Source organism: Benincasa hispida, chromosome 2, assembly GCF_027475165.1.
Source record: "Benincasa hispida cultivar pf3 chromosome 2, pf3_genome.v1.1, whole genome shotgun sequence".
Lineage (NCBI taxonomy): Eukaryota > Viridiplantae > Streptophyta > Magnoliopsida > Cucurbitales > Cucurbitaceae > Benincasa > Benincasa hispida.
In genome coordinates this window covers 63,422,017-63,432,854 of record NC_143479.1, presented here as the reverse complement: position 1 = coordinate 63,432,854, position 10,838 = coordinate 63,422,017, and the positions used below count along the sequence as shown (strand labels likewise).

At 36.1% G+C, this 10,838-nt stretch overlaps 1 protein-coding gene across 1 annotated transcript; it reads right to left on the bottom strand.

The window, feature by feature from the left end:
• Nucleotides 1–8,602: 8,602 nt before the first annotated feature.
• Nucleotides 8,603–10,584, bottom strand: LOC120071793 (NADPH-dependent aldehyde reductase 1, chloroplastic-like). Its single transcript, XM_039024175.2, has 3 exons — nt 10,003–10,584; nt 9,378–9,736; nt 8,603–8,935 (listed from the first exon to the last, which is right to left on the bottom strand). The coding sequence occupies exons 1-3, from the start codon at nt 10,500–10,502 to the stop codon at nt 8,913–8,915; spliced, it is 882 nt and encodes a 293-aa protein (XP_038880103.1). The 5' UTR covers nt 10,503–10,584; the 3' UTR covers nt 8,603–8,912.
• Nucleotides 10,585–10,838: the final 254 nt, after the last annotated feature.

Below are 10,838 nucleotides of genomic sequence, written 5' to 3'. Positions count from 1 at the left end.
GCGCGAGTATAAGCCCTCCAAAAAGTGAAAATGTTAAAATAAAACTAGAAACCAACTTTTGTTAAAATAAAAATAGAAACCAACTCACCATCTCTAATGTCCATCTTCAACATAAAGGAACTTGCAATTGAAGAAATCGTGACTCAAATACCTCAACTAGTTTTTGTTTATAACTAACTTTATCTTGTAACGGTCTGTTGGTATATGTTATAAATACCACTGATCAGAAAACAAAACAGAGTGAGTTCATTATTTTTCTATTTTTTTGTAAACAGACAAGCTGTACACAATCTTCTAAGTGAAAAAGAACTTGAATCTTCCTGTGGACATAGGCATCTTGACCGAACCACGTAATCCTGTGTGTTTCTTATTCTTGTCTTTATCTTCTTTGTTTAATCGACTTCAATCTTTCTGCAAATTGCGTGAATACAGTCTTGTTTTCAAATCGTATTGAATTCTAGTGTATCGAGTTAAATCGTGCATCGATTTCTTCTATCAAGTAGCTTCGAGTCAGTCGTTTTCATCTTTGAGTTGCATCGAGTAAAGATCAAGACTCATCGAGTAGGATCTAGTATCAACCAACATTAATCGAGTTCCATCGAGAAAATAATAGATTCTTGTTGAGGATAGAAGGAAACTCGCATCGACCATCGAGTAGAAACATATCGAACATCAAGCATCGAGCATCGATTTGACAGAACCTTTCTCAGCCATTTCTTCACCATTTCAGTGTTGATCTTGAGTAATTGAGCCTAGAGAAGATTGAATAACCTAACAATTTGTGGTATCGGAGCATTTGAATATCATCAAGGTCTGCATCCTTGGAGCATCTAGATACTCAAGAAAACTAGTCTCGATACTCGATCAAATTAGTGATGGCTATTGCAAGATTTGAAATAGAGAAGTTCGATGGAAATCGTGATTTTGGTCTGTGGAAGGCCAAAATCAAAGCTATTCTTGGACAACAGAGAGCTTATAAAGGCCTTCTAAATCCGTTGACTTTGCTACCTACATTAACAGGTCAAGAAAAGGAAGATATGGAATTTACAGCCTATAGAACTTTAGTTCTTAATCTTAGTGACAACATCTTGAGACAGGTGATCGATCAAGACACGACCTACAAGATGTAGGTCAAGCTAGAAAGTCTTTTTGAAACTAAGGATCTCCTCAACAAGATGTATCTAAGGGAAAAGTTCTTCACTTTTAAGATGGATTCTGCTAAACCACTATCAAACAATTTGGATGAGTTTAAGAGGATAGTTTTTGAGTTCAAGAGCCTTGGCGAAAAGATTGGCGATGAGAATGAAGCCTTTGTCTTGTTGAACTCTCTATCCGAAGCCTATGAAGAGGTGGAAAATGCCTTGAAATATGGCAGAGAGTTAGTTGCCACTGATGCCATTATTTCAGCATTGATAACTAGAGAATTGGAGCTTCAGTCAGTAAAAAAGGAGCAGCCTTGTGCAGAATGACTGTTTGTCAAGGACAAGAACAAGCGGAATCAGTCTAAAAAGACTAAAAATCAGTCTGGTGAAAAGCATAAACCCAAAACCAAGCTGAGATGTAACTACTGCAAGAAGAAAAGACACTTGATGAGGGATTGCTAAAACTTAAAACGGAAAAATCAAGAAAAAAAAAAAAAAAAAGAAGGATCAGAAAGGAAATAGCCAGAAGCTTCAATGGTTGAAGGGTTTTACTTATATTCTGATGCCTTAGCCTCTACTAGAAACAAAACCATCCAAATAAGTCCTCTTGGGAAGCATGACTAAGTAGTTGACTTTGGCTGTATCTATCATATGACACCCTTCCGACCTTGGTTTAATACCTACAAGGATGTGGATGAAGAATCTATGTACATGGGGAACAATGAAGCCTCCTTAAAGCTAAAGGATGGATCAATCAAGCTTTTCAGAAATGTGAGACATGTAACTTGCTCATGAGAAATTTGATATCTCTGGGTATGCTTGACTTCATTGAGTGTGAGTGTAGAGGAAAAGGTGGAATCCTAGAGGAGATTAAGGATTCTAAGGTAGTTTTGGTTGGTGAAAAGGTCAATGACCTCTATATTGCAAAAAGAGTAGAGATGATGACTAATGCCTACACGGTTTCAACAGCAAGCTTGACAGAGGTAGATTTGTGGCACAAAAGACTATCTATATCAGTGAAAAAGGGATGCAAGCATTGTCTAAACAAGGTATACTGCCCAAAGGGATCAGTGAACACCTTTCCTTTTGTGAACACTGTATTCTAGGGAAAGCAACAAGACAAAGTTTCACAAAATCTCAGCATACCACCAAAGAAATATTGGATTATGTACATTTTGACCTATGGGGACCATCTCTTACACCAAGCTTTAGTGGCTCAAGGTATTTTCTAACCTTTATAGATGACTTTTCTAGGAAGAGCTGGATATACTTTCTTAAAACTAAGGACCAAGTTTTTTGGGAAGTTTAAAGAATGGAAAGCTATGATAGAAAACCAAACATCTAAAAGGTTAAAATACTTTAGAACCAACAATGGGCTTGAGTTTTGCAATGAATATTTTGACAAATATTGTAGTAAGAGTGGTATAACTAGGCATAGAACGATGAGGTATACACCTCAACAGAATAAGGTTGCTGAGAGGTTAAACAGAACTATAATGGAAAGGGTTAGATGTTTGCTTTCTGATGCTATCCTAAGTGAAAACTATTTGACAGAAGTTGCAGCCTACACAATGTATACCTTGAATAGATGCCCTCACACATCTCTAGAATTGTTTACCCCTGAGAAGAAATGGACTAATCATCTTCCTAATCTAGATAACCTCAAGGTCTTTGGATTGTAGGGCTTATTCACCAAAATAAGGGAAAGTTGAAAGCCAGAGCAGTTAAGTGCATGTTTGTAGGCTTCACAGAGGGTGTTAAAGGATTTAAAATATGGCATCCAGTAGAGAAGAAGTTTATAATTAGTAGAGACGTCACTTTTAGAGAAGAAAAGATGTTTATGCAAAAGGAGAAGAGGCTTAATGATGAAGGTAAGTCATCCACCACAGGTGAGGTAGAGTTACCTACTGAGCAACCAACAAAATCTAACCTACCTAGTGACACAAGAGAAGTTGAGGAAGATGCAGGAGAACAAGAGGAGACTATAAATGAGCAGCCTGGTTTGAGTCAGTATATCTTAGCTAGGGATAGAGAAAGGAGAACCATTATCCCTCTAGCTAGATATACTGAAATGAACTATATGAATTTGGTTCTAAATGCTGTTGTGGCTCTTACTAACCAAGAACCAGCAATCTTTGAAGAAGCAACAAGTTGTGCTGATGCAAGGGATTGGATATAAGCTATGAATGAGAAGATGCATTCACTAAAAGTGAATGACACTTGGTCTTTAGTTCCTTTGCCTAAGGGTTATAAACCAGTTGCCTCTAAATGGGTTTTCAAACTTAAGGAAGGTGCATCATGTGAAAAAAAACCTAGGTATAAAGCAAGGTTGGTTGCAAAGAGATTTATTCAAACGGAAGGAATAGACTACTCAGAGATTTTCTCTCCAGTTTTTAAACAAACCTCCATAAGACTTCTTTTAACCTTGGTTGCTCAAAATAATTTAGAATTGTATCAATTAGATGTGAAAACTGCCTTCCTTCATGGACATCTAGAAGAGACAATCTATATGACCAACCTAAAGGATTTGAAGTTAAAGGAAAGGAAAATCTCTATTGCTTACTCAACAAGTCATTCTATCCTGGGAGCCCAGAGGTGCAAAGCTCATTTTCGGGTAAAGCGGCGTATAAAAAAGGGCTGGCCCGTCAAAAGTCCGGTTCCTTCGTGAACGAAGTTCAGAATCAACAAGGGTTCATAGAACGAAGGGAGTGTACAACTGGGGCGCAGCCCCACTTTTTTGTTCGTAACGAGGGAGATCTTGAATGGGGTTCTTCACGAAGTTCGAAAGAAAGGAATAAAAAAGAGTTTCTCTATGGTCTCGTCGTTTTGAGACATTATGGCTTTGGGGTCGACCCCGGTAACAAAGAAGGAATCCATAAAAACTTGGGATCCAACACCATGATAAAATAATACCCTCATGATTAGACCATGTCCCTGAGATTTGATAAAAGAAAGGTGCATTCGTCAACAACCAAGAAGACAAAGTTCATTACCGCTACAGAAGCTGACCCAATACCAAGACGTTAGAGAGAGAAGGAAAACAGTAAACCCCAGATGTATTCTCCTGAGCGACGAACCGGATTACCAAAGTCACGCTCTTGCCCTAAGAAGTCGGCCTGGTTGCATACAGACCTTGTAAATCATTCAAAAACGCAGTGTGGCAATGTTGAGGAAGATCAGATGGTAGAAAGGAAGATCATCTGCTGATGAGTGTCCAGCTTTTGCCAGAGAGTCAGCTAAGCCATTACTTGTCGTAAATGTGATGCACTTGTTTGCCTTGAAGAAGGTTCTTGATTTGTCTTACTTGATAGTGAATCTTCCAAGAAGTGCGTCGAGACCTGAGACTGCATTACATTTGTGAAAGCTAAAGAGTCCCTTTCTATGTAAAACAATCACCTAGGTGCTGGTATAGAAAGTTCAATGACTATATATCTAGCATTGGATTCAAAAGAAGTTCATTTAACATATGTGTTTATTAAATATAGGTTCTTACAAGGACAAGGTTTACCTACTCATATATGTAGATGATATGTTACTAGGAGGTAGGTCCAAGGAAGATCTAACTCGTGTTAAAAACCTTTTAAAAAGGGAGTTTGATATGAAGAACATGGGATAAGCAAGCAAGGTCCTAGGAATTAGAATCCTAAGGAACAAGGAGGAGTCTGTTCTAAGCATCAATCAGTCTAACTATTGTGAGAAGATCCTAAAAAGGTTCAATATGAGTGATGTTAAACCTGTAAGCCTACCTATTGCAAAACACTTCAAGCTATCTTCAACTAACTCTCCTAAAGATTTTAACCAAGAATATAAAAAACAAATGACTGTCATACCTTATAGTCAGACAGATGGGCCTAGTGTATTTAATGATTTCTACCAAACCTGATCTCTCATATTCAACTAGCCTAATTAGTAGATATATATCTAATCCAGGTAAGAGACACTGAGAGGCTACTAAACGGATCCTAAGATACTTAGTTTGGTCTAAAAACTCAAGACTATTTTACCGAAATCAGCTGAACAAAACTTAGAACTATATGGATATGTGGATGCTGACTATGCTGGTGATTTGGACAAAAGGAGGTCTCTAATAGGTTACCAACTCCTTTATGGTCCTAATCTAATCAGCTGGAAAGCAACACTAGAGCCTATAATAGCCTTATCTACAAAAGAAGCTGAATATATGACTTTAACAGAAGCAATTAAAGAGGCATTGTGGCTTAAGGGATTGCTGAAAGACTTTGGAATAGATCAAACAGTGGTAAAACTCTATTGTGATGACCAAAGTGCTATCCATTTATCCCGAAAGCTACAATACCACACTAGAACTAAACACATTGATATAAAGTAGCATTTCATCAGAGATAAAGTAGAGACAGTGGAAATATAAATTCGAAAGGTTCACACATCAAAGAATACAGCTGACATGTTGACAAAACTAGTTTTAAAGATTAAATTGGTCAAATGTCTAGAATATGTTGGTTCCAAACTTCCAAACACAAGGTAGACAGAATGGTCAGAATTAGGAAGATCAAAAGATTGCAAGGCATTAGATTCAAGATGGAGAATTTGAAGAAATCGTGACTCAAATACCTCAACTAGTTTTTGTTTATAACTAACTTTATCTTGTAACGGTTTGTTGGTATATGTTATTAATACCACTGATCAAAAAGGAAAACAGTGTAAGTTCATCATTTTCTATTCTTCTGTAAAAAGACAAGTTGTACACAATCTTCTAAGTGAAACAGAACTTGAATCTTCTCATGGACGTAGATATCTTGGCCGAACCACGAAATCTTGTGTGTTTCTTCTTCTTGTCTTTATCTTCTTTGTTTAATCGACTTCAATCTTTCTACAAATCGCGTGAATATAGTCTTGTTTTCAAATCGTATTGAATTTTAGTGTATCGAGTTGAATCATGCATCGATTTCTTTTATCGAGTAGCTTCGAGTCAGTCGTTTTCGTCTTCAAGTTGCATCGAGTAAAGATCAAGACTCATCGAGTAGGATCTAGTATTGACCACCGTTAATTGAGTTCCATCCAGGAAAGAATAGATTCTTGTCGAGGATAGAAGGAAATTCGCATCGAGCATCGAGTATCTAGCATCAAGGATTTGACAGAGACTTTCTTAATCATTTCTTCACCATTTCTGATCTTGAGTAATTGGGCCTAGAAAAGATTAAATAACCCAACAACAATGAACAGCAAAAAAATGTAACCCATAGCAATGAGCAAATGGAGAGGAACCCACGATATCCAATAATTTTTCTACATAGTAAAAATTGAAAGTTCTAAGCATCAAACACATGTTTCAAGCCGAAATAAACTTGTTATAAGCATATAAGATATCATCTCTAGTATTCGCGATATATTATTTATATCTTGTTGGTATGCTCTGTGGTAGAGAGGTCTTAATATTTTCTTCGGAAAGGATTACAATGCATGTGAATGTTGTTGGAATGTCTTGAATCCTAAACTTGATTAGAATTGGTTTTTTGATATATTTAATTATTTAATTAGTTTCCTTCTTTACATAGGGTTTAAAGAAGTGCACTATATAAACTTTCTAATTATAAAGGCATGAGTGGCATTGTGTGGTATTTTATAAGATTTTGTATTTTCTATAATATTTTCTCTAATAAAATTGTTCTAACTCTATCCCGTGGACGTAGTTGACACATTGTTAGTGAACCACTAAAATATGTGTGTCGTTCTTCTCTATTTTTTTTTTACGTTCTTTTGTATTCTTTAATTGTCGATTTGGTAACAAATTAGTATAAAAGCATATTTGTTAAGGTTTTGAAATTCCACATTTGTTCAACAATTAAAAATGTATGGCCTGAACGTAAAAATTGACAAATTCATCGAGAGAGCATGGCAGTTTGATTTTTTAGGGACAACTTCCATAAAGTTGTCAATTGTCGGAGAGTTTATCGTTGGATTGTGCTGAATTTTGGTCAGCTTGTTCAGAACACATAGGGTCTAATTTTGAATGATTGGATGTCATTTTGAGCTTTATTTTTATCCATAATCGCTATTGAACAGAATCTATAAAATTGCAATGTAGTTCGATTTTTTAAGGAACAAGTTCTACAAAGTTGTCGATTGCCCAAATTTCAACTGTTAGATCGTACTGATTTTTTATCATCTTGTGGAAGACACATATCGTCTCGATTTAAATTGTTGGATCGTTGTTTTGAGCTCTGGTGTTATCCATAATTTCTGCTACACCGAATCTGTAAAACTGCAGTGCAGTTCGATTTTTCAGGGACAACTTCCACAAAGTTGATTGTCAGAGTTTTTCAACCGCTGGATCGTGTTGAATTTTGATTTGATCTGACTTGGTTTTGTTCATTCATTTTGATTTGGTTCAAGTTCATCCAATTTTAGTTTATTTACAATTATGTCAAATAACTTTTGTGGGTCTTTGTTCCGTTCTCAAATCAAATGAGTTATATCTTGATTTAATTTGGTTCAAATTAGTTGTTTTGATTTGATTTAAATACTTGACTCAATTCAATTGTTTTGGTTCATCTGCTCGTTATGATTCATTCATGGTTTGTTTATCAAACTTTTAACTTGATCTACCTTTATGGACCTTTTGTTCCATTTTCAAACCTTTAATTTTCAAACCTTTAATGTAGGTCTGTTTTCAGCTCAAAAATTAAGTTCGTGGATTATGTTTTGAGATAGGTATCTGTTTCCAAAGTTAGAGAAAGGTCTCTGTTTCCAACTCACAAGTTCGTGAGTATTCTATTTCCAGCCCAGATCTACTAATTTGATTCAGAATTTTTTTTCTTCACAAACTCAAGTGGTTCATCATTCTTTGTTCATCATTCTACCACTTTGAGTTTGAAGGAAAAATCTAAATATGTTTGACAATATATTTATGTTGCATTGCATTTGATACATCTATAAATTTTTTATTCTAGTCCAGATCTGCTAATTTGATTCGAAAGTTTTTGTCAAATTGTTTGTCATTCTACTACCTTGAGTTTGATAAAGAAATCTGAGTACGTTTAACACTATATTTTATTCTGAATACGTCTAACAATATATTTAATATTACATCCGATACACCTATTATCTATTAAAAAATTCAAATCAATTGGTTGAAATACATTAAATCCTAAACCTCATTAAAATTAGTTTTTTTTTTTAATATATTAAATTATTTAATTAGTTTCCCTTAGATCATTACTCTATAAAATTTTATATTTCGCACTCTAATAAAATTGTTCTCTATCCAAATTCCCTTAGATCATTGCTCTATAAAATTTTATATTTCGCTCTCTAATAAAATTGTTCTCTATCCATGAATGTAACCAACACATGGTTAGTAAACAGATATAAATTGATCTCCCTGTTTTTTTACGTTGTTTTGTTCTTTTGTATTTTTTTTCAATTGTCAATTTGAATAGCTCAACTTCGATTTCTGAGTTGAATGCCAACTAACTATCAGATGAAATAAACCTCTTTAAGTGGCCGCACAAAAATGAGATGATTGTCTACCATCAACCGAAAATAAATGAAAAGATAAAAGTCACACGTTTCGATATAGATCCATACCTATGAAAGTCTCCAAAAAAAAAATAAATTACAAACCTCTCAACTTTATTCAAATGCACATATGGAGACACTTTTATTTTAGAAAAACAAAAGAAAGAAAAAGTAAAAAATGCAAACACTTACTATGAACAAAGCACACAAACAACCTTTTTGTCAAAGTGTCAAAGTTGGAACTTTAGGAATGATTCCACACTCATTCAGATTTTACCCATTCACAATAGTCCCACCTGCATATTCATACCCAAAAAAGAAAATCATATCACAAAAATGAAGCTATCGTCTCATAATGAGACAATCAATGATAATTCAATCCATTTATCGTTAAACATCACCAAGGACACAGACTTTCTCGACTCCAAGACATTAACTCAAAACTGAACCACCCAAACACCTCCGGTCAATGAGATCATTATTTTCTTGGTTATACTCCAAACATGATTTCTTTATTTAATAAGTTTTCTTTTTCATACTCCTAATTTTTTTGTCTTTAATTAATACCACCCCTAATCCATATCAATTTAACTTTAAGCTAATAAACAGTGTATCAATTTAGGTCCTCCAAACAAAACAAAAAGCCTTGTGTGAAACTAATAATTGTATCCATCACCTGAACTTTCATAATTGAATCAATAACAAAATTTATAGTTTCTTGTTTGTGTAGAAACTGACCGTTAGGATGGAGGATTTGGCCAGTGAAGTAGGAAGAACAATGGTTGCAGGCGAGGAACACATAGGACGGAGCAACCTCGATTGGCTGCCCTGCTCGCTTCATTGGAACTTCAGACCCGAAACTTTCGATCTCTTCATTGTCAAACGAAGCAGGGATCAATGGCGTCCATATCGGACCTGGCGCAACTCCGTTCACTCTTATCCCTTTGGTTGCCAATTGAAGGGCAAGACCTCGGGTGAAAGCCACGATGGCGCCTTTTGTTGCCGTGTAATCTACTAGCTGAGGGCTACCTTTGTAGGCAACCACCGAAGTTGTGTTGATGATTGAGCTGCCTTCCTTCATGTGCTTTAGCGCATGCCTGGTATTGACACCATAAAATGGTTCAAAGAACATGGATGATTGTGAAAAGAAAAAAAAAGCAATGACGATTTTAAATATTAAATATAATTTCAACCCATGAAATTAAATATTTTCACATTTTAGCCCATGATACAAATTTTAGAGACTTAAGAAATTAAACTATGAATTTCCTAGTTTAATTAGTATGCCATATCAACCTCATACAAAAATTACTAACTAATCTAGCTCTATTTAAAATGAAAAAGAAAATTCCATTTTTCTTACCTGACCATGAAGAACTGAGAAAATATGTTAGTTCTAAAAACTCTCTCAAGCCTTTGCTCATCAATCTCTTCCACAGAGTTGGTCTTGTGTTGCTCCGCCGCAGCATTAACCAAAATATCAATCCGGCCATAGGCCGCCACGACCTTGTCGACCACGCGCTTGCAATCATCATCGAACCCTAAATCCGCAGAAACGGCAATCGGTTGCTTAGCGTCCGGTGCCTGACACTCCCGCAGAATTTCAAGCGTATCCTTAGCATCCTTCTCCTCTTGCTTCTTCATGTAGGTGAACGCGACGGTGGCACCCTCGAGCGCAAAGCAATGGCAAACGGCTCGACCGATCCCCGAGTCGCCGCCCGTCACGAGCGCCACTTTCCCGAGAAGCTTGTTGGAGGGCTTGTATTGGGGGCTTGTAAATTGAGGAGAAGGGTCCATGACATGCTCTTTCCCTGGTTGGGTTGGTTGCTTTTGAGGTGGAAACGTTTTCCCTTCGGTAGCCATCGGAGGGAATAATGAAAAAAGCTTCAGCTTTTGCAGAGAAACGAGGAAGAAGATGATGAGAGATTCAATATGGAAGATATTATTGGAGAATTGGAAGTGTTTTATGAAAGGGAATTGGGAGAGATCGCCACGTGGGACATGTGTGGCAGAAGGGAGTGTACACAGTGGCCATGTCATCTCATGTAATTGACACGTAGGATAATGTTAGGTGAAAATTGAGGTGATGTGGAGAACGAATATAAAGACACGTGTTCTAAAGAGAGCAATTTCAAGATATGGTCCTAGAATCATATGAAATGAAGATGTTTGAATTTACTTTGATATGAAATGGACTTT

Bases quoted from the DNA above. Each gene is read 5' to 3' on its own strand.
- LOC120071793 (XM_039024175.2), bottom strand. From the start codon at position 10,502: ATGGCTACCGAAGGGAAAACGTTTCCACCTCAAAAGCAACCAACCCAA. The intron at 9,737-10,002 runs GTAAGAAAAATG...TGTCAATACCAG, and splicing joins TCTCAGTTCTTCATGGTCAG to GCATGCGCTAAAGCACATGA. The intron at 8,936-9,377 runs GTCAGTTTCTAC...ATGAATATGCAG, and splicing joins CCAAATCCTCCATCCTAACG to GTGGGACTATTGTGAATGGG.